Source organism: Hyperolius riggenbachi, chromosome 3, assembly GCF_040937935.1.
Source record: "Hyperolius riggenbachi isolate aHypRig1 chromosome 3, aHypRig1.pri, whole genome shotgun sequence".
Classification (NCBI taxonomy): Eukaryota; Metazoa; Chordata; class Amphibia; order Anura; family Hyperoliidae; genus Hyperolius; species Hyperolius riggenbachi.
This window is the reverse complement of record NC_090648.1, coordinates 168647192-168670868: the sequence shown is the minus strand read 5'-3', so window position 1 is coordinate 168670868 and position 23677 is coordinate 168647192. Positions and strand designations below refer to the sequence as shown.

Genomic DNA, 23677 nt, shown 5'->3' with positions numbered 1-23677 from the left:
GCAAACCTTTGCGGCAGCTAGCGTGATAACTGCTGTGATAGCAGTTATCACAGCATAGTGAATCGAGCCCCAAGAGTGACAGTTATGTCTTTCCTCAGGTAAACTTGTGTCCTGCTTCACATTATACTGCATCACTCTGATGATGATGAAACACACTAAAGGACTAAAGAAAAAGCTCTAAACCCCCCCCTCTCCCCCCCAAAAATCCCCTATAAAACAAACTGCGTATAAAGGCCCATACACACGCTAGATCAGGGGTAGGGAACCTATGGCTCGGGAGCCCGATGTGGCTCTTTTGAAGGCTGCATCTGGCTCACATACAAATCAGTAGGGGTCGATTCACTAAGCTACACTGCTCAAGCTGCATCAAGCAACGCAGCTTAGTGTGACAGCGCAAGAAAATTTTTCAAAGTAGGCACGCTAATGCTGTAGCATGCACTACTAACTTACTCACACTACCCCAAAATGAACGGATGCTCCAATTATCCCACTCTGGACCCCGTCAGGTCCAGTGACTTTGTAGGATGAGATCCCCACACTTTGATTGGCCCAATAGGCTGCCTGTCACTTGACAGGCAGCCTATTGGGTCAAAGTGCGGGATCTCATCCTACAAAGTGAATCAACCCCCAAGTCAGTTAGCTAATTGTACAAGCTGTTAGTCGGAATTTCTCCTGTCTGGCTCGCGGGGGAAATTGCTGCTGTTGCTGAAACTCAAGAGAAGCTGAAGACGTGTCTGACACTTCCGCTGCCCAGAGGATGAACTGTGTACACATCACCATAGCAACAGGGACAGGAGCCCTCTGCTGCGCATGCACACTGTCCCAGTTTGAAACATATGTTATGGCTCTCACGGAATTACATTTTAAAATATGTGGCATTTATGGCTCTCTCAGCCAAAAAGGTTCCTTACCCCTGTGCTAGATGGATGTCTTCTAAAGGGGATCAGAACCCGATCGCTCGGGCTTCCTTGCTGGGCCGAGACTGTACAGACATGTACTTAGCCTGAAGCCCAACAGCACGTTCGCGAGGTGGGGGTGGAGGGCTGACAGAGCAGCACAGATGTGACCTTACGTGGTGGGCAGGGCGAGCAGAGAGAACAAAATTATCGGCCGTTACCCGCCGGGCAGATCGCTGGTTGGGCAGCGTCGGGGGCTGCTGTACACTCACAGGATTATCGGCAGAGAAGGTGGTTATCACCCGCCTCAGACGACTTTAGTGTGTATAGACCGTAAACAAGAGAAAAAGAAAAGACAAAATAACATATTGTATTATATTTTCTTCTGTCCAGCCGCGTAGCTAGAGATTATGGGGCCCCACAGCAAAACTTTCATGCCACCTGCCCCTACCCTACAGATGTGATTTAATTGGCAATTTACATTGACGTGCAATCTACACTGCATATAGTCCATGGACACTGATAAAGGGTGGAGTAACACAAGAAAGTTAATAGCGAATACTTAAAGTACCACCTGGGCCCCTTCAGCTCCAGGGCCCCATAGCAGCTGCTATGACTATTGTTACACCCTGTGTCACAGTCAGTTACCTGTTCAGAGGAGGCGGCCAGCACGCACGGATACTGGCGGTCGTCCTGGTGGGTCTTAACTGTCCCTCAGTGGGGTTCACAATCGAATCCCTACCATAGTCATTTGTCTATGTATGTATCGTGTAGTGTATGTATAGTAGTCTAGAGAAAATTTAGCGGGAAGCAAATTAACGTATCTATATGTTTTTGGGACGTGGAAGGAAACCAGAGTGCCTGGAGGAAGCCCAAACAGACATGGGGAGAACATACAAACCCAGAGTAGATAGTGCCCTGGCTGGGATTTGATCTGGGGACCCATCGCTGCAAGGCAAAAGTTTTCTAACCATTACCCCACCATGCTTAACCATTAGTCTTCTACTATAAAGTTATAATAACCTGGCAGGCCCTTTTTCTATCAAATGCCTCCCTAAGCTCGGTGTCCACCAGCTTATGGCACATGGCCCCCACCCCATTGCAGAAAAGCAGTGGCGTAGCTAAGGTATGGGCCCCGGTGCAAGTTTTACATGGGGCCCCCCAAGCACTCTATATATAACAATTGATATGGCGCACCAAAACCTTCCAAGGATTTCTACAGTGTCAGAGGTGCAAGGAGAGGATAGGAAACAGTTTATTAATGATTACTACTATTTCAAGCATCTATAGAAATGATTATTACCAGTACAGGACCAATAGAGAGCTAATATTGTGCTTAAGGGAGGGCCATTTGGGGCCCCTCTGGCCCAAGGGCCCCGATGTGGTCACTACCTCTGCACCCCCTATTAGTACGTCACTGCAGAAAAGGGCCATGGCACTTTCTCTATCTCGGGTAGATAAAACACCATGGGATCTAGCTGGCAGATGCAGCAATCTTCTTGAAAAGTAAGAGGGGCAATGCAGTATCTTCACATACTTAACCTAAAAGCTGATTTACCCAAACTTCTCATTCACATACTCTTAAATCTCCTGGTATCCCAACTTGAATGATATACCCAATTAACCACAAGAACTTGCATTATTTTTAGGAGATACAATCTCTGCCATTCACACACACAGTAAACAATACATCACAAGTGCAGAGGAAAAGGCTGGCATTTTCAGGTGCGCTATGCACTTAGTAGTGGGAACAAGGCTCATAGGAATACAGGACCACAGGCAGCACTGCAGAGCATGAAAGGGGGAGAAGACAAAGGGCAGCATGCAATAGCCGGTCACATCACCTACCTTTGGAATGAACTATAGGATTTTTCACCGGCTTTCCCGTTTTGTATATTCGCTTCTTCAGAAGAGACAGTGCTTTGCTTTGTTGGGACTCAATTAGAAATCCTAAATCTCCCAGGAATTGCAGTACTTTGTGGAGAAGCAGTGGTTTCACAGTGACTTGCAATAGTTTCAGGGGACTTATAAGAGTCTCTGTGGGCTTTAAGTCCTGGTCACAGCTATCATACGGAAAACTGTTCCAAGCCAGGTTGAACCCTAAAGCCGACACTAAAACATGCTGAGATAGTTTGAGGAGGACAGCACAGGACCAGGTCCTACCCTTCCACTGAATGTTCACCTGGTGGCCTTTGTCAGTCACTGCATTGTCTCCTATGGTCTGAAGGTCACCTGGAGTCTCCCGTGTGGACCTTTTCACCACTTTGTAATCCAGAAGGTTAAATGAGGACGTGTCATCCAAGCTGCTGTTTGACCATACTAAACATAAGGAAAAATAAGCAATAAAACAAAGTGGGTAACTTTTTATTAAAATATTCATTTGTGATGCAGATAATCATGATGGAGGGTGTGTAAACTGTCATGTCTACATTGGTCTTTTCTATCCTGGTTCATTTTCCTTCATATTCTCATTTTAAAAATAGTAATATATCAATTTAAAGGATGGGAATAAAGTTTAGAGTCAAACAAACACATTTTTTAGTAGATAAATATATATACAGTATTTACATAGAAAGAGGGACAAAGTCCTGAAAGAGGGACAAATGAGGAGGAAAGAGGGACAGGGCTCCCAACGAGGGACTGGCCCTCCAAAAGAGGGACAGTTGGGAGCTATGTGTAACATGGCAGCCATCATATAAAGCAGGCTGAATGAGGGCCTGCAAGGGCTGCCCGACCCACAGTCCATAGCGACTCTCAGGCAGTCTGCCCTTTAATGGAGAAAATCTCACGTGGCTTTCACCGAGCACGTGGATTCCAGGCAATGAGGAGACATTGGCATTTTATATGACATGTGAGCTAGTGAGAGTTCTCTCTAATGCACAACCATTTTATTTTCATATAATTACTGTGCACTGTTAACATTTACTACACTTGCATTAATCATCAGAGCATAGAAAATAATTATCTGTAAGCAGTTTAAACTGGTCAGAGGCAGAAAAGACTCGAGATCTAGCTGTAGCTAATGCTATCTATCTATCTATCTATCTATCTATCTATCTATCTATCTATCTATCTATCTATCTGCTTGTCTATCACAGGTGAATGGATTCTGTTCTCCAGAAGCAACTAAAGTGGACCTGAACTCAGAACTTCCTCTCTGCTTTAAAAGATAAGCAACAGCATAATAACCTTTAAAGAAAAACTTTTATATATTACGGCTGATACAAATCCTGCAATAAATCTGCATTGTGTCTACTTCCTGCTTTCATGGAAGCAGGCATAGGGTTAACATCCTGGCCCATATGCAATTTACTGTTTCTCCTAGGTGATATTTTCCTACCTAGTCATAATTTTGAAAGCACTTTTTTTTACCATCTTTCAGGTACTTTTTCAATTGTAAATGCTTAAAAGTTAATATAAAGGGAATATGAAAATGATCTCCTAGGAGATAACTCACGAGAAAAAGTTAATTGCATATTGGGCCCCTGTGTTTACAAATTAGCTGCTCTGCCAGGACTGCTGAGATTCTTGAGCTGACCGAGCTCAAATAACACTGGTGATTAGTCACAGATGAGGGGGGTATTAGAAGGGCTAAACTCTCTAAATACACACAGGGTGCATTTCTCTCTGTTTTCCTTCTGTCCTGTCCAAGAGTTCAGGTCCACTTTACCTTGCTATTTACAAAAACTTTCCCTCTTACAACAAACATCAGTGAACAGCGGGCTCTGTGGTGAGTCTATCTACTGGTCTGTCAGCTTTCTTCTACCTCTCCCTGCTTGCAAATGCCACTATGTGACAGGAAAACTTGCATGTCTGCAACTTTCATGTGTACATAGCTATTAATAGTTCCAAATTTTAGTCCACAGTACATAGGCAGGATAATCTTCTAGGCAAAACTTTAGCACTCCACCATGCAGAGAATCCACAGTGAAAGTATGGCCACCTCTTGTGGGAGAGCTGGCAGGCACTCTGGGAACGCTGTGATTGACTGGCATATGCCTCTAAACACCCAGCAACACTATGTGCTCAAGACAATAGGCAAAAGTTCATGCAACAATCTGGGAGACAAGGAATGTCTGGCACTATAGTTTATTAGTGCAGCATCATGCAAAAATCACCGTCATGTGGCAGTTACAAATGGCATATCAAACGTGCAGGTAAGCTGGTATCAAAAAGTGGCATCACAATGACGTGTAAGCTGTACCTGGGTGTGGGGGAGGTGGCCACCACTGATAAATGAAAAAAACTGCTTACCAGCTGCAAATAGACCCAAACTATAAGGTATCAAAGTGCTCTGGTTAAACACTTCTCAAATAGTTCAGGCACTAACTTCTCCCTTTTCTCTAAATCAGTATAAACATTAAGAACAAAAAGACGAACACTAGGAATCCAGTGCAAGAGGTTTGGGTGCAGCCGGCGCCACCATAGACCGTAGCGGCATGCACACACTGAGTAACTTCAGCGGCATCAGAAGACAGAGCTGCAGTTACTTTTTAAAACACTGTTGTTCGGCCGCTAGCAATCGCTGGAAGCTGAATTACGTATTTCCCTACCATCCACATCGACCTGGAGGGGGAATAGTAATTAACGCCGCCGGGAGTTGTGCAGGAGCAGGGTTAGCCATATACCAGCTATATCCTGCGCTCAAGTCTCCCAGCGGCTTTTTCATAGGTACGCCAAAAAGAATCTAAGTGCACACCACTTATGTGCAGCTATAGAGACTTTTAATGAAACACAAGTATCCAGTTAAAAACACCTACATTCAGGTCCATAGACAATGGACACACATACGTACAAACAAATGTAATAAAAAAAGCTGTCCCCTCTCCCCCGACCGGTTTCGCGCTAAGCTTCATCAGGAGTGTAATAACTGGTCATAGTCAAGGAAAGGATTAGATAACATATAGCACTGGTCAGACAACCTGATATGCACATAACAGATCAAGGCTACTGGCATGTGGGTAAACGTGTCGCGTATAGCCATGAACAGCTGGGGAAGTGTTGTAGGAAGTGTTTAACGTAGTATTTAAAAAGAAAATAACGTACATCTGGAATCATTCCAGTTTTTATGTTGAATGTGGAGATCGATATCATTTCTCAGATTTATTAAAAGGACAAATACTGTATTACTGTATTACATTGGCACAAAAATGTGCTTGTTAGCATTCTGGCAAATGCAGGTGAATCCAGGTAGGCAAATGTAATCAGATGTCTGTATATTTATTTAGGATTGCCCAACCCAGAGACCTAGAAGCATTCCTTGTATGCATGCATGTTTATTGTCAGTAGCTGCTAAACAAGCATAAACATTCCTCAAGCCATCTCATATTTTATACATATTTAATGATATTTTTAAACATCTACTGGGTATTTTGTACAAGATGTGTTTGCTTAAGCTGAATGTGTTATTCTACGTTTCCTTAACATGCAGAAGCACTTCTTGAACTTGTCAAAATCCCCCCAAGGGCAATGCTCAGCGCAGGTTTAGCAACTCTGATCTAATCTACCTCTCTCAGGTGGATGACTCAGTGCTGGTAGAACATATTTTTTAGGAGATACTGAAGTGACAGTGACAGCTTTAGTCATTACACACATAACATGATACAGATATAAAGTGCACCTGTCACTGGACACAGCTGGGGAAGCTGCTAGTCTGACTGCCTTCTAAAGCACTAGTTTCCTGGATGTGCTGCTTGCAATCTATCTACAACACTTTCTAAGGGGCGGGACCCACTTTTGCTTAAAGTCAATGTAAAAGCACACAGGCACTGTTATGGTTAAATTCGCATACTTACAAACAGATGCGAATTTGCATACAAAGGCATACGGATTCACATCCACATGCAAATTTGTTTTCCGCAACGGAATCGCACCACACTAGTGGAAACGGGCCCTCACAGTAGAAGCGCTTTTCTGAGCGTTTTGCAATTGATTAGCATTTTTAAAGTGAATGGGAGCGATTTTAAAAACCGCTAATCAATCGCAAAACGCTCAGAAAAGCGATTCTAGTGTGAATCGGCCCTCACAGACAAAACCTTTGGTTGCTCTGGGCAACATGATGTTTACTCTAGATTTTAGCAACAAAAAAAGAAGTTGGCATTGGCAATGGACCAAACATTCAAATACCTTTACATATAATAATGTATTCTGTTTTTATTTACTCTAGAATGTTTGTTTGTTGTTCTCCTATAACTTTTCTGATCTCAGAACTTGGGCACCTTTAACATGACAATATAATCTGATGATTATGTAGCCATTGAATGTCTTCTACGCCAACAAGCGCATTAGACCAGCATTCTCTTTATATCATAAATCAGTACTTTCTCATGCTTCAACCCAGCCATAAAGCCCTCTCCTACAAGGTCAGTCATCTCAGGTCTATGCCAGTACTTGAGGAGGCTGGGCTTATTGAGCTTATCTGCAACATATGTCCATATACAAATGAAATGCCACCCCGGTCAAAAGGGATAATAACTTGGAAATAAAAAAAAGGACCTTCCAGTGCCTTCTTTTACAAATAACTGGCCTGTGTATGCTTAGGAGAAGGAGGTCTGTGAGCCAAGCAGAAATATCTCCCCTCACCTGGGATCCTACTTCGGTAGCCAAAACTCAACTACCTACATATTTTGTCTTTATTTATATAAACGGTATCTGTTCTATGCACAGGAAATATCAAGTGCATCCAATGTCCACTGAGCCAAAACACAAGTGTTAAGGTGAGACCTGTGATTCCTTCCCACAGAAAGTGCATGAACTTTTTTATGTTCTCTATGAGGGGACCCGTTTCCTTTGGTTGCTTCAGTTTTCTCTCACACCAAAACATTGTTATAAGTAAACTGGCTTCCCCCAAATCTAGACCTACAGGGTGGTAGGAAACGTAACCATATGTAAGCAACATGTGTTACCACAAAAGCTGGGAAGCATGGTTCCTGTCTGGGCCTGATATGTTGCATAAATCAATGTTTAGTATAAATAATAATAGGGACTAAGTTTTGACAAGTTCATATAAAGTAACAAGTATGGGCAGTGCTATAAGTACTATGAATACTGTAGGTAGACTTCAGCTGAGCTAGACAGATGCACTGACAGGCATTGAAGCCTGACATGAAATAACATAAGTATATTTAAATATAATATCAGCTCTGCAGGTTAAAGGTGTGAATGTAATAGTAAGTATGCACCATGAAAAGTGTGCCCTTCGTCTGACTCTAGATTGGCACTACAAGCAGGAGCTTAGTTACTGCTGATGTTTTCCTCCCACAACATAGTATTCATTTAGGCTGCTTACACACCAAGACGTTACAGGCGCACGTTAGTGCGCCTGTAACGCTCCCCCAACGCACAGCAATGTAACACAAGTGGGCTGTTCACACAGCCCACGTTGCGTTACATGTAACGCTGCACGTTCTGTGCAAAGTGCAGCATGCTACGGCGTTGGAGCGGCTATAGCCGCGTTAGACTGTTTGCACATGCGCAGTGGGGGGCGGAGAGGAGGCGGGGAGAGCCAGCTACAGTAGCCGCGCACATGGCTACTTAATATTCACTGCACTGGCGGGCGCTGATTGGCCGGCGGGACCACGTGATGCGGAGTGTCTCGCTCCGCATCACGTGGTCCCGCTGGCCAATCAGCGCCACTCTGGGAGACATTATAGGACTCGAGCCGCCTAACGCGGCTCACTCTACCGTCGGCTCTTGCAGCACCATACGTTGTGTTAGGTGCACGTTATGCGACCTTAACGTGCCACCTAATGCAACGTCTTGGTGTGCAAGAAGCCTTAATGGAGAATTCCACAAACTGTTATGGGGCCACTAATTAAACAGGAATAGCGTTTGTAATTTATACCAATTCTTTTTTTTCACACTTGCTAAATTTCATGGGTTGTTTTCGCGAAGTGATGCACACCCAATGTTAATCAATGGGTGGTCAACTGTGGTTCATATTATGTGCAATTTTTAATCCACGTTGTATGCTCAGAACATTTTCAGACAGCCTGCAGCATTCCTTTGGACACCATACACGTCTCCTTATATTTATTTAAGCTGATGTGGACAATGACGACATATTTTCACCATGGAATGCGCAAGGTTTGCCACTATGGAGGCAATTTCCATGTATACACATGTCAACCTACCCTCAAATATAGGCAACAAAACATCTGAATACTGCTGTGTCTCTGTTGTCGCACACACACCTGCAACCTGGGGTGTAACAAAAGCCCCTGTGAAGGAATGGGGAAGGGCTGAGAGCTGTGAGGGCATGCTCCTGAGTGGTCTCCTCCATACTTCAGTCGTACACTCTTTGCTGCCATTTGCTGGCTCCCAATCACATGACCGTTGCGAGTCATGAGATTAGGAGCCAGAGGATGGCAGCAGAGAGTGTGCGGCTGTGATGAATGGGAAGCAAGTACATATTACACAGCTCTCTGCACTATTCTGCATAGTGTGTGTGTGTGTGTTGTGTTAGGGGGGTGGGGGTAATATATACTTTTTTTTATTACCTGCCTGCACTTGGGGGAGGGAGTTTGAGGAGCCTATGGACCGAGGGTTCACTATGCTATCTTTTTCAGGGGGGCCGCATGCATTCTAGTTACACCTCTGCCTACAATTTAGGTTTCTGTAAGGCTTGGTGGTGTATTCTCCACAGTCAGCATGCAACGCATGAGCTGACGTGGAGGAGGTACACACACTAGCACCAGGAAACAGGCTATCCCTAGTATAGTGGAGGGGAGGACTGACTCCAACAGGAGATTGTGGCGCACAGAGCCGGTGCAGATCTGACAGCCACAAGCAATGCTTTCGCTATAACGTCTCAGCGCAAAGTAGCGCTGAGCGCACAAACCAGAACTGAGGAGATCAGGACAGGTAAACAGAATGAACGCTTGCTAGCTAGCCGCTACTTAGTGACAGCAAGCGTCCACAACAACACAGACTGGAATGAGGCAGCCAATGCGTTGCGGCGATGGCGTGCCTCACAAAGACAGGACAGGATAGTCAGGAAATAGCAGGATCAAGATAGATGAATGTAACACAGACAAAAATACAATAAGTATGTATTCCTAGCGTATTACAATTACAGCTATCAATGAAACTATTTGTAACGTCTGACTAACATATGTATATATCGGCAATGAACCGATATATGACATAAGCAGGAACGCTGACTAGGACTGGAGTAATACAGGGAACAGGACTCAGAAGGATTCGCTATCTCTTCGCAGAGATGAACGCAATCCACAAACGGTAACAGAACAGGATTCAGAAGGATTCGTTATCTCTTCGCAGAGATGAACGCAATCCACAAACAGTAACAGAACAGGATTCAGAAGGATTCGTTATCTCTTCGCAGAGATGAACGCAATCCACAAACGGTAACAGGACAGGATAACTACCTCAGCACGGGTGGTCACGGTACGCGCAACCTACCAAAACGTGCTGGAAAGCTGACTAACTGCACACAGGATATAAACAGTTCGTGTACGTATACATCAGCGACACTGATGTATCAACGTAACACGAATACAAGGAAAATAATAAACGTGCTGGTATGCATATATATTGGCAATGAACCAATATATGATGCAAAGACCAGCAAAGTATCTTTAGAACAAGAAACACGATCGGGGGCTGAAGCGACAGCAAGACTAGCTTAACCTGAAGCTATGAAAACCCAAGGAGTCCTGCAGGAAGCAGATCTTTATACTGAGGTCATCCAATGGGAGCAGACATGCAGATTCCCACACAGGTGAATGATAATCAGTCACAAGCTGACAGCAGGGAAAGACAGACAAAGCTATGCAGCTTGCATGGAAAGATATCAGAACTGCCTGAGCTGCAGCACTACTATTTCCAGCAACACCTGCTGCAGCAGCGATCATTACAGTACCCCCGCCCTTAAAAGCGGATTCCAGACGCTTTTCAAAACTGAAATTCCCAACAAAACAGTCTGACTGATAATTCATGATGACCGGGACAGCCCGGCAAGACCGAATTCCAGAATCAGTCCCCACAAGACTGGACCCATCAGAACCAGAACCTACAGAACCATGCCCATCAGTACTACAAGCCCCAGTGTGACACCCATCAGAACCATGATTTCCAGAAGAAAGCCCTCCGAAACTCCCTGAGCGATACCCACCGCCTTCCAGGAACCGTTCAAAAACGCCAAAGCCTTTGCAATGCCCACCGGGACTGTCTTTACCAACACAAAACCCACTGTTGAACCAGTCCAAGGCACCAGGACAAGTTTTCTCAGAGACCTCCCAGAACACCTTGAAGCTCCAAAGAGATCCCCATAGGTCAGAACGCCCCTTAGGCTCACATGGAGAACTATCAAGAACCCCTATGGAACCTAGGGCAATTCCTGAGTCAGGGCCACAAGGACAAACATCAAGATCAGGGCTTTCAGGGACCAGAACCATCTCTGGGCATGCAGGCAGACTGGCAACATCAGAACATGTTCCCACTAAGGAAGCATCAGAGCACGCTAACACCTTAGACACACTTGGGCATTCTGGCACACAAAGAACATCTGGGCACACTGGCACAAGAGAAACCTCTGGGCATGTCAAGGAACTGTGAGCCTCAGGGTCAGCCAAGACAGGACCAAAACCAGGACTGGCCAAAAAAAAATCATCATGACTAGACTTCGCAACTACTGGACTTTTACACGAGAATGCAGGATCAGACTTAGATGTCGCTGATTCCAGCAAAGTCAGTAACAAATCAGATTCAGGGGCACTAACAAGACAGGACAAATCTTCTGATGTATGCACTGAACCAGATAGGGACTCCACAACTACCTCTGGACTGGACAGAGAATCATCTAATACACTGGATTGGAGCTCATGAGGCGCTGCAGAACAAGTGAGTATTGCAGCAGCCCCCACTGGACTAGGCAAAACTGAGGAATTCCCTGGACAGGAAGGGGACTCTGGAACCTCTGCCACAGCGGCCAGAGAACCAGAATCTTTCAGGATACAGGGCTGGGTTAAAGGAACACTCATCAGACCGGACTGAAATTCTGAGATTTCTATTATTTTGACCAGAGAATCAGAATTATCCATGTTACAGGGCAAGACTTCTGAAACATTCAGAGGACAGGGCTGGAGTTCCTCGGCTGTTACAACACTGGAGAGGGACTCAACAACATTGGTTAAATCAGACTGTGTACAGGGCAAGGTATCTAACACACTTGCTGACGAGGACAATATTTCAATGGCTTCTGCTTTGCTGGGCAGAAATTCATCAAGTTTTATTAGAGCAGACTGTAATTCCAAAACAGCTGCTAGACAAGTGAATATTACTGCAACACCAACTGAGGTAAGCAGTGCCTCAGACTCCTCTGCTAGAGGGTTTGAAGTATCCAAAGTACTGGGTGAAGCATAAGACTCTGCGACCACAGCTTCACTGGACAGGATCACTGAACAGTCCATATTGCAGGGCAAAACCATGGAAGCACCTGCTGGACAGCATAATGATTCTGTGACCTGAGTTTCATTGGAGAGATCTACTGCACAATTCATGGTACAGGGCAAATTTACTGGAACATTTTCTGAACAAGGTAATAATTCTGCGATTTCAGGTTCACATAGCAGATGCTCTGAGCTATTCACGAAACTAGAGCGAGGTGTAGAAACAGGAAGATCAAGACACAATGTTTGCGCATCTGAATCACCATTCATTTGTAAAATTGGAAAATTCAGATGCTGGGGTTCTGAGGTTTCTAGACAGGATTGCTGGGACTCGGAAACTGATGTAGTGCATCTATTGGCATCTGCTGGATCAGACAGGAGTTGAACTTTATTAACACAAGTAATTTCTGCAGAAGTGTTTGCAGAGGCAGGCAAGATTTTTCTGGTGTCTGTTTCACTGAACAAAGAGTCATGAGTACTGGCTAGGCTGGACTCGGAAGTCAGCAGGACCTCTGGATTCTCTGCTGAGAAATTTGCACAGGGCAAGGTTAAGAATGTATCAGTGGCTTCTGTTTTACTGGTAAGTAACACTGAGTTATCCATGGTACAGGGGGGAATTGCAGGAACTTCAATTTCACACAAAAAGAGCTCCGAATCACCTGCTGAATCAGCCAAAGGTGCTGAAGCAGGCGGGTCAGAACGCCAAATTTGCGAATTCGGAGTCACATAAAAATCATCCAAAATCAGTTCCCACACATCAATCAATGGAGCCACAAAGTCATACCCACACACACCAGTTTTTATTAGGTTATAGGCAGACTTAATGCATGCATTCAATACTAATTCACTTTTTGCACTGTAAAATTGACAAAATGAACTTGAATCATTCTTCCATTCATTGACCAGAGCTTCCATCTCTCCTTTCTCAAATGGAGGATTCCAAGCATACTTAACAGGCAGATCATGGTTTGCAGATATGATTGTAGCAGGGACATATATTGGGTTAATTAGCAGGTGATTGGCAGATTCCTTATTCCTAAGAATCTCCAATACCTGTAGCAAGTGCTGAACTGTAGTGTATGCAAACTTTCCTTGCTTCACAAATAAGTTGATTTGTTCAATACTCTGTAATATCTCCTCATAATCATACTCAGATAATTCTTTTAAACAAAAATCTTTATTTTCCCTAGCCAGGGAGGAAAGTTCATTAGTAGTTTCATAAGTCCATTTAACTCCCCTGAAAGACAATTGCATTTCATTATCTGTTAATGGCAAAATCTCATTATAGGTCTCAGTCGCTAAGGATAACGACTCTGCAGATCGGACACGTTTCTTAGAACGTTTGCGTTTTGCCTTAGACCCTGCTGTTTTTGGTGATTTATTCAAGGCTGCAGGAAAATTATCAGTAACACTTTCTGCTTGCTGAACATTTTTGCAAGCAATTGAAGGAGTAGCTGATTGGCCTGCTGCCAGGAGTTCATTAAGAGGAAAAGGCAATGGATCTATGCGCAACCAATTATGGATCACAAACGCTAGAAATTCCAGCGGTCTCTCTTTCAAATCGGAATGATTGAGAACATCAAATGCCCACTGGAATAATTCCCCTTTAAACAAAATATAACTTAGTTGGAGTGCCCAGGTTGAAACAGGAGTCGCTTGGAGATCAGGATTGGCCAGGAACCTGGCACATTCAGAGAAAAACTCATTTTCTGTTTCAGAGCTAAGTTCTTCAAATTTCTTAAAGGAACAGGAACCATAATTAACAGTGTCATACTTTCTGGGAATCCCCCCCACAATGGGGATTGGTAATGGGGTTTTCATAATGTAAGGCTTGGTGGTGTATTCTCCACAGTCAGCATGCAACGCATGAGCTGACGTGGAGGAGGTACACACACTAGCACCAGGAAACAGGACCAGGAGCAGGCTACTAGCTCAGCACGGGTGCTCGCGATACGCGCAAACTACCAAAACGTGCTGGAAAGCTGACTAACTGCACACAGGATATAAACAGTTCGTGTACGTATACATCAGCGACACTGATGTATCAACGTAACACGAATACAAGGAAAATAATAAACGTGCTGGTATGCATATATATTGGCAATGAACCAATATATGATGCAAAGACCAGCAAAGTATCTTTAGAACAAGAAACACGATCGGGGGCTGAAGCGACAGCAAGACTAGCTTAACCTGAAGCTATGAAAACCCAAGGAGTCCTGCAGGAAGCAGATCTTTATACTGAGGTCATCCAATGGGAGCAGACATGCAGATTCCCACACAGGTGAATGATAATCAGTCACAAGCTGACAGCAGGGAAAGACAGACAAAGCTATGCAGCTTGCATGGAAAGATATCAGAACTGCCTGAGCTGCAGCACTACTATTTCCAGCAACACCTGCTGCAGCAGCGATCATTACAGTTTCCTAACAAGACAGTTACAGGCTCCTTTATAAAGTATTTACAGGTGTCCTCCAATACTCACTCACATGATGGAAAATCATGCTGTCTGTATGTCTTCCCTTCGCCTCGCCATAAAGCTAGACATGCTGCTAGGCCGCATAGTCTCTACAGCAATTGTTCTAAAATTGCTACAGTTGAAAGTTGGTGAGATCCTTTATTCCTTTGCATTATTCAGGACAAATAGATATCTTGACTAAAAGATCCAAATATAACACAGACCTTATGAACAATAGACTCTACCTGAGAGAACTGGCTTACCTCAGATAGTGCAGAAATACCAGTATTTTAATTGGCACCCTTCCTAATTCTGACACCTAACCCTAAGTGGCCAATTTTCAACGTATGTCGATATTTACAATGAGCATCTATGGGATGACCTAATCTCTGCAGCTTAGCAAGGGCCCCAATTTCCTGATTCCCTAAAGTGTACCAAAAAGACCGCTTGCTAAACAAGCTATGCTATATATACTGTATTTTTCGGATTCTCCCCCAAAAGCGGGGAGAAAAAGTCTCTGCATCTTATAGTCCGTATACAGGGAGTCCCCAACTTACGATCTCCCGCCAATACTACTCGACACATGTTAGGGACTCCCAGTGTCCTGTGTGTCCGCCTCCGTTTTCCCCTTTATAGCCGCCTCGTGTTCCCCTCTGTAGCCGCCTCTGTGCCCCCTTGTCCCCATAGAGCCGCACTTCCTGGTTGCATCATTACGCACATGACCAGCACAAGTGGGAAGATTGAGCGAGAGAGGAGCTGCTGTTCGCTTTAGGCACGCTCAGTTTTGTGAGTGATACAAGCGGCTACTGCCACTGTTTACTGCACATACAGGAGCAAAGCAAGGGTGCACTTAGATGGTTACAGAGGGGACACGGAGGCGGCGACAATGGAAAGGGGGACACACAGGACACTGGGGGACAGGAGGAGTACACAGAGAGGACACTGGGGAACAGTAGGAGGACACAAGGGGGACACACAGGACAACGAGGGACAGGAGGAGGACACAAGGGGGACATACAGGACACTGGCAGACAGGAGAAGGACATAAGGGGGACACTGGGGGAAAGGAGGATGACACAAAAGGGACACACAGGACACAAGGGAAGCAAGAGGAGGACACAAGTGGAACAGGAGGAGGAGAGGACATAATAATTGAGGAGAACCTCTACAAGATGCTCCTGGACCATGGATGCACTAAGTTTTTATATTTTTTTTCCTGGTTTTTGTCCTCTAAACGTCTTATAGTCCAGAGTGTCTTATCAGGGCAGTTTCTAGGCTAAACTGCACCCAGGGGGAGGGTGTAAAAATCGCTCCCCACCTTCCGCAAACCCCCACAGCCTCTATCTCCTTCCTGTCCCAGGCATCTGTCGCATTGGTAACAGCGCCCGCTGTGATGACATGCGGTCATGTCATCACAGGGAGGTTCTGTTACTGGCGCGACGGACGCCTGGGAGAGGAAGAAGATAGAGGCTGCGTGAGTGCAGGGATCGTGGCAGGTGAGTTGTATCTACACTATACCTACTCCTCCCACCACTACGCCCACCCTCCTACCGCTGAATACAGCACCCGGGCGATTGCACTATTTGCACACCCATAGAAATGGGGCTGTGTCTTATAGTCCAAAAAATATGGTAAATTGTGGGTCACTATGAGCTGACTGGATACTCTAAAACCTGTTACCCAAGTCCTACACGATAGAGCCATATTAGTCCATGCCTTGCAATTTTAAGGATCAGGAAGTCTGAAACGGCTTTATGCATGTTACATTAGGCCCTGTACATTCCAGCAGTTCTAGATGTAAGCCTTGACTTCAGAGGCATAGGAGACATAAAGAGATAATTTGCATATTTAGTAGTGATGCACCATGGGAGATCTTTCTCGCTCACATAACGCTGAGTAACTGAAATTACCTTCAGCTTTAAGAAGGCAAATCTACACAGAGGTTAATGCTTCTTGGAATTCTTCTTTTTATGTGTGTGAACATAAACAGTTCTCTGGAAAGTATGATCGCACTTGAAACAGCCAGCAATAAAATGAATCCTACTGGCTAAAAAGCTTGCTGCTAATTCAGAGAGTGTCTAGTGAGACTGTGAGGTCAGGAGGTGAGAAGGCAAGTATACAATTCACTGATCACCATTTAAAGCGGTATCGTCACCATAAAAATAAAATTTCAACAGCAACTGGTCTGAGTGTATTAAGTGATAAAGATGCTAAGCCTGCATTCAAAACTTTCAAAACTTTTTCTGCTGTTATGATTTGGAGTTATCACATACTTAAGGAACACTGGCCCTTTAGTAGTCCGTGCCAAAGAATTGCATGCTGGGGGTTCTTTTTATCTAATCTATTCCTCCTCTTCCCTTTATTTCTCTGCCAGCTGCTTATCTGAAACCTAATCCCCTACTCACTTGTGTTTACAAGCAAGGCTGAGGCGACTCAGCGATTGGAGGAGACAAGAAAAAAGTAAAGGGCAGAAATGACATCACGAGTTAGCCTTAACTGTGGGCAAAAGACATGGCCACCACCAGGAACAGAATTCTCGTCATTTACTATATAACATTCACTGAAATCAAAACATGGACAGTATAATACATGTGTTATGTAAGTAGATCAAGTATTTATCTACTTATATAGGTGTTTTTTTCCCTGGCATAGTATGGCTGATCCTACTGCTTTAACTGTACGGGTATTACTTGGAAGTAGTAACACATATAAAACAAGGTCTGGGGAGTGGGGACTGAGCTACTAGCCACACAAAGCAGAACATGTAATTGTACAAGGGATTACACCGTGTGAGCAGCCTTTCTATGATACTGTATATGACTGGCTTTCTGCATGCATGCTTCTTGCTGACTAAGACATCCCACTTTTCTGAAATGACTTCTACAGTAGACTCAGCTGTTCCCCCCCTGGAGAGGATCACATTACACACACTAGAGCTCTGTTATCTGATCCTCTGACTACTATTCTTTAAAGTCTAAAACAAAACCAGATGCATAGCCTGACTATTCCCCAAAGTTTCCCATTATACGCATCTTCAGCTTACTAACAGTGTAGATCTTCTGCTTCGCAGGATTTCCAAGAAGAGAGCACCAGAATGAACAGCAGTGCCAGGGGCAGATTGTGCAGCGATTGGAGCATCCAAGTCATTCTTCCTTTTAGGAAATGTCCCAGCAGTGGTAGATGCCACCAGCGGAAGATGATGCCTACATCTTCACCTCTGGTCCAGCTCTTCCCTGGATGATGAAAGGAGTCCATACATAAGTCAGGGGGAGGTATATCCTCTGTATCCTCATCTCTGCTGGGATGGAGCTGCAGACGGTCCTCAGCTGTTGAGTGGAGATTATATGGTTCGTATGTGCAGCATCTCATAGTGAAGCTCCACAGCAAGTCTAAACCCGCACCATATGGACGTGTAGAGACCGAGCGCCCACTTGGTCTGTGAATGAGATTCATAAACAAACTATATTCAGTGTGTGTGATGGAAGACAGATGAATGTATTTCGGTTAGGTGTCCAGTCAACACAAGAAGTCACATGCATGGAAATAGACAACCAACCCCCTACCTTGCCATGGAAAATATAAACCATATGCAACGTATATCATACATGTATGTTCTGTTATCAACTGAGGCTCCATAAAATGCAGTTCAGATGGCCACAGGTATAGAAACCAGCAGGCTCAGTGGAAACAGCAATAATAATCTACAACATGAAGTTAATCCAGTTTCCATATGTCATTTTACCTCCATATTTACATCAGATAATGCTGGCCATGCTTGTTCACACTTCATTAATCACACAAGAACAATTCAAAGTTCATTCATTGGGGCTGAAAAAATTTGGGTCTGGTTTCTTAAGTCTGTCCTGAGCAGAGGACCGTATGAGCAAATAGCCTGTCCTGAGCTGGAGTTCTTAAAATGTTCTGGTATTAGGTAGCACTAAACTAGTGATGGTCATGTCTAGGAGAACTCATGGAGAAACATGTGATTTGTTTGATCAGCTGATAGGTTTGCAAAGCTCTAATTTACTGTGATCAAATCCTGCCTGCCTGAGGACATAACCATGACTAGCAAATCAGAGACTTGCATATCTATCACCTGACCAAACTGATCACATGCTTCTCCATGAGTTCTCCTGTATATGACCATCACTACACTAGACTAAGGCTTCAGCAATCGGCAACCCTCATCATTTTCTTATATTTTTGCCTCCTATTAGTAGACTATTATTTAAAAGGAACCTGAGGTGAGAGTGATATTGGGGCTGCCATATTTATTTCCTTTTAAATGATACCAGTTGCCTGGAAGTCCTGTTGATCTCTAGCATCACCAATGTCTGGATCACACACCTGAAACAAGCATGCAGCTAACCCAGTCAGACTTCAATCAGGGCATCTGATTTGCATACTTGTTCAGGGTCTTTGGCTAAAAGTATTAGAGTCAGAGGATCAGCCGGACAGCCAGATAACCTAGGGCTGCCTTCCCCCTTGAGCCCACCCCCAAAAAACACAAGTCTCTACTGCTGAAAAGGCCTGTGTCAGAAACTCATCTGGGGTTTGGTTTGTCTACCATGTACAGAATACCCAGGAGCAGGCACAGGAGCCTATAGGCACAGATGTCCTGGCAGCCTAGATTTTGCCCTCTATGAACCTACAAACTACCCACCGAAACTGCACCGCAAGTGTGCTGGCTGGCTGGCCCAGCTGTCACTTTACCCTTACTTTTCTCACTTTTTATAGGTGCCCCTTAGCATTAGGTAGCCAGAGGTATCCCCTTAGTTTTAATTATGTAGCGTTGCCACCAGATGAATGGAGATCTCATCAGTGCAATGCAGAGCGCTGGGTGAGTAACTTCCCATTTACGCTCTGCTCAGGACTCTGCATAGGGAAGGAGGGAGGGTGGCACTGGGGGAGGAGAGTGAGCCACCTTTCCATCATCAGGCGCCTGTAGGCACGAACCTACAGTGCCTTATGGTAAATCTGGCCCTGCCCAGGAGGAACCCTGGTTTGGAAATCCATCAACAAAGGCCTGTGTCACAGCAATGAGTGCAGCCTTATACACATTCTAACATCACAGAATGCAATTACAGTAATACTTCAACAATAAAGCAATGTGAAGGTCTAATCAATCTATTCTAACCATAGCCCTTCACATAGACCTCCATACTTTGCATTGTTTGGGTCAATTTTGGTAAGAAAATAAAATATAATGTAAAACAAAATCTGGCATTGTGTACCCACTTTAATACCACATTTCAGGCATAAAAGTATCGACTATTACAATAACAATAACCAACAACAATAACAAGTCCCCAGACTTGGCTATTGATAATTAGGCCCAGTTGGACAATTATTTGGGCCGCACTTACAGCTTTCAGTTAGAACAGCGAGTGAAGTTCTAAACGAGATTAATTAGTTGATGCTTACATTCTGACTGGCTGCTCTGGGATCCATACTTTGTACATCACAATTGCCCCATGCATTTTTCTGGTGTGGATTTATAAAAAAAAAATAAGCAAATGCCACAGTGACCAGAAACATTTTGTTTTATAAACTGTTAAAAAAGGTGAGGTGAAATTTGGCTAGCAGGTACAGGCAACACTGACCTGTTTCTTCTGTCAAATCAAACTCCAATAGCTCAGTTTTATCATTTCAATGGGTCCAGTAATAAAACTGTGCAGCACTCTTTGTCTTACAGTTCTAAAGTCCTGGGTTAAAATCCCACCTAGCACGCTCTGTTTGGAATTTGTATTTCCCATGTTTGTGTTGATTTTCTCACACAATCTAAAAACTTGCACGAGTTGACTTGCTCAGAAACCTAACTGCTGTGCGTGAGTGTGGAAGGGACTGTAAACTCCGGGGAATGGTATAAATACTTCAATGTCCTCCACACACAGTAAAGTAAACAGAAATGTGACAGGAAATATGGCTGATATCAACAGATGTCAACATTTGAAAACAAGTAAAAGAAGGGCTCTACTACAGAGCTGATAAACTGTAAGTACTGTACTAGAGGAAGACTGAGCAGTGTACAGCCAGATATCACATGCCTATTAGTTTGAAATATACATGCCAATTAGTTTGAAATATACAAACATTCTGACAGGTTTAATTATTATTTTCAATCCTTATAAGCTTTGAACTCCAGCTCCAGCAATTGTGGGATTAATTTTGAAGAAAGGGAGGTTTACAACTTCGTTTTTTTTATTTTATTTATGTGGGCACAAAAAATGTGAAGTTATCTGATAAGTCTTTGAAATTATAAAAGTTTCTCCTTGCCTCTCTTTTGTAAAGGATTACATTCAAATAACTCTATATTCCTAACAGCTTTCAGTGTAGTGTTATTGTATCATTTTTTTTTCAGTAAATGCATGACCAAACATAATAATTTGTATTTCATTTAATTAACTAGGTTTTTTTTCCCCTCTGCTTTTAGGACTTGTTGGACAATCAAATTATGTTTTCGGCCACATTGATATAAACATAGAGAACATTTTAAGAGGTTTATAAACTTTCAAGAAGCACTGTATATATAAAACATATTATTCAACATGGGAAACATATTTAAAATGGAAAACTGTTATCAGTGGAGTCCCGCAAGCGTCAGTACTAGATCCAATGTTTTTCAATGTCAGGACAGTGACATTTTTTACATTGGGATCATGGCACCACAGCCATATGGACAGACATATGGCAAATTTAATATAGATAAATGTAAGGACATGAACCTTAGGCATGCCAATGGTAAAGCAACATATACAATGAATGGCATACAGCTGGGAACATCAGATTTGGAGGACTTGGGAATACTGGTTGATAACAAGTTAAGCAACTGTATTCAATGCCAACCAGCAGCAGCTAAAGCAAATAACATTCTGGGATGCATGAAACAAGAAATAAAATGAAAAGATTCTAGTATACTACTCCTTCTGTATAAATCATTTGTGAGGTCATATCTAGAGTATGGAATACAGTGTTGGGCACCACACTATAGGAAGGACATTAATGTACTAGGACAGGTACAAAGACAGTAAACTAAATGAATCAGAGGGATGGAAGATCTCATTTATCAAGAAAGGTTGGACAAACTGGACTTATTTAGCTTTAAAAAAGACAGCTAAGAGGTGACCTAATTAACATGTATAAATGCATCAAGTGCAATGCATAAGCTTGACAGATAAGCTTTTTGTCCCTAGGCTTGTAAATGGACAAGAGACGTGATCTGATTATAGAGGGGAAAAAAGGTTTTGCCATCTATTTAAGAAGGGGTTCTTCACAATTATGCCGGGTATACACGGCTGCGATTATGCGCCGGATCGAGCCGCTGGCTTGATGCCGGCGCATCGCCTCTCGTCTGCACGTGCGCACAGATCGATCCCCGCTCATCCCCGCGGGCGGCTGCTAATCAGCTGCTCGTTTATTCTATTGTTCTCCCCGCCAAAGTAGCGATCCGGCAGGGTATCGGACACGTTGGATATTATCAATCGAGCCATCAGGCTTGATTGATAATCCTCCCCAGTAGCCATGTATGCCCAGCATTAGAGTGGTTAAAATGTGAAATATCTTATCACAGGAAGTAGTTATGGCAAATTCTATATCTGCATTTTAAGGAGGAGGCTTGGATGTTTTGTTTGCATTGAAGGATATCCTTGGCTAAAATGACTGTTAATTCCCAGCTGAGTTGATCCAGGGATTTTATTTATCACTTGGAGTTGGGAAGGATTTTTTCCCTTTAAAAGGGACTCCGAGCAGTGCAGAAACTATGGAAAGATGCATACCATTTGAAGCTCTCTTTCTCCTCTTTCCAACGATATATAAACCGCCGCCCTACGCCTTTTAGTTTCCGCTATTTTCGCGATCAAAGTTGCGGCAAACGCGATTTCGATCACGAAAATAATGAAAACTAAAAGGCGTAGGGCGGCGGTTTAGGTGTCGTTGGAAAGAGGAGAAAGAGAGCTTCAAAATGGTATGCATCTTTCCATAGTTGCTAGTATTACACAGGACGACACTTTCCCCAGTGTCAGCAGCTCCATTCAGCTGCCGACTTTGGGGAAAAGTCGTCCTGTGTAATACAAGTAACTATGGAAAGATGAATACCATTTTGAAGCTCTCTTTCTCCTCTTTCCAACGACACCTAAACCGCCGCCCTACGCCTTTTAGTTTTCATTATTTCAACTTCGATTGCGAAAATAGCGAAAACGAAAAGGCGTAGGGCGGCGGTTTATATATCGTTGGAAAGAGGAGAAAGAGAGCTTCAAAATGGTATTCATCTTTCCATAGTTTCTGCACTACTCGGAGTCCCTTTAAATAATACCAGAGCCAAAAGCAATTGGAAAAACAGGGAGAGCAAGCATTTATGGTAAGCTGTCCTCATGCCCACTGCTTCACCCGTTCTCCTTTCTGCCCCTCCTTTGGAAGGTTTTCTATAAAGTTTAGAAGTGTCTTTATTGCAACTTTTGACATTTCCTTCTGAAGCACCTTAGTGAGGTCAGACACTTATGCTGGATGGGGACTGGCTCACAGTCTACATACTGATTCAACCCAAGGTGGATCTCTAGGGTTGAGTTCAGGGCTCTATGCAGGCCAGTCAAGATCATCCATGCCAAATTTGTTAATTTTATGGACCTTGCTTTGAGTACTGGTGCACAATCATATTGGAACAGGAAGGGGCCATCCTCAGACTGTTCCCACAAAATTGGGAGAATTACATTGAGAGGACTTGGTATCCTAAAACACTCAGAGTTCCTTTCACTTGAACTAACAGCCAAGCCCAGCCTCTATAAAAGACCCCTACACCGTAATACCACCTCCACAAAACTCTACACTTGTCACAATGCAATCAGGCAAGTACCATTTTCCTGATATCCACCAAACCCAGACTTGTGCATCTGAAGCATGATTCATCACTGCAGTGC

At 43.8% G+C, this 23677-nt stretch overlaps 1 protein-coding gene across 1 annotated transcript in view; it reads right to left on the bottom strand.

Annotated features, from left to right (window-relative positions):
- Positions 1–23677, bottom strand: part of LOC137563138 (inactive cell surface hyaluronidase CEMIP2-like) — a 167249-nt gene that overhangs the window by 134002 nt on the left and 9570 nt on the right. The window contains exons 2-3 of the mRNA XM_068275232.1: positions 17813–18201; positions 2745–3215 (exon numbers count right to left, since the gene is read on the bottom strand). Coding sequence (XP_068131333.1) covers positions 2745–3215; positions 17813–18201 — 860 coding nt within the window. The remainder of the gene's footprint in view (positions 1–2744; positions 3216–17812; positions 18202–23677) is intronic.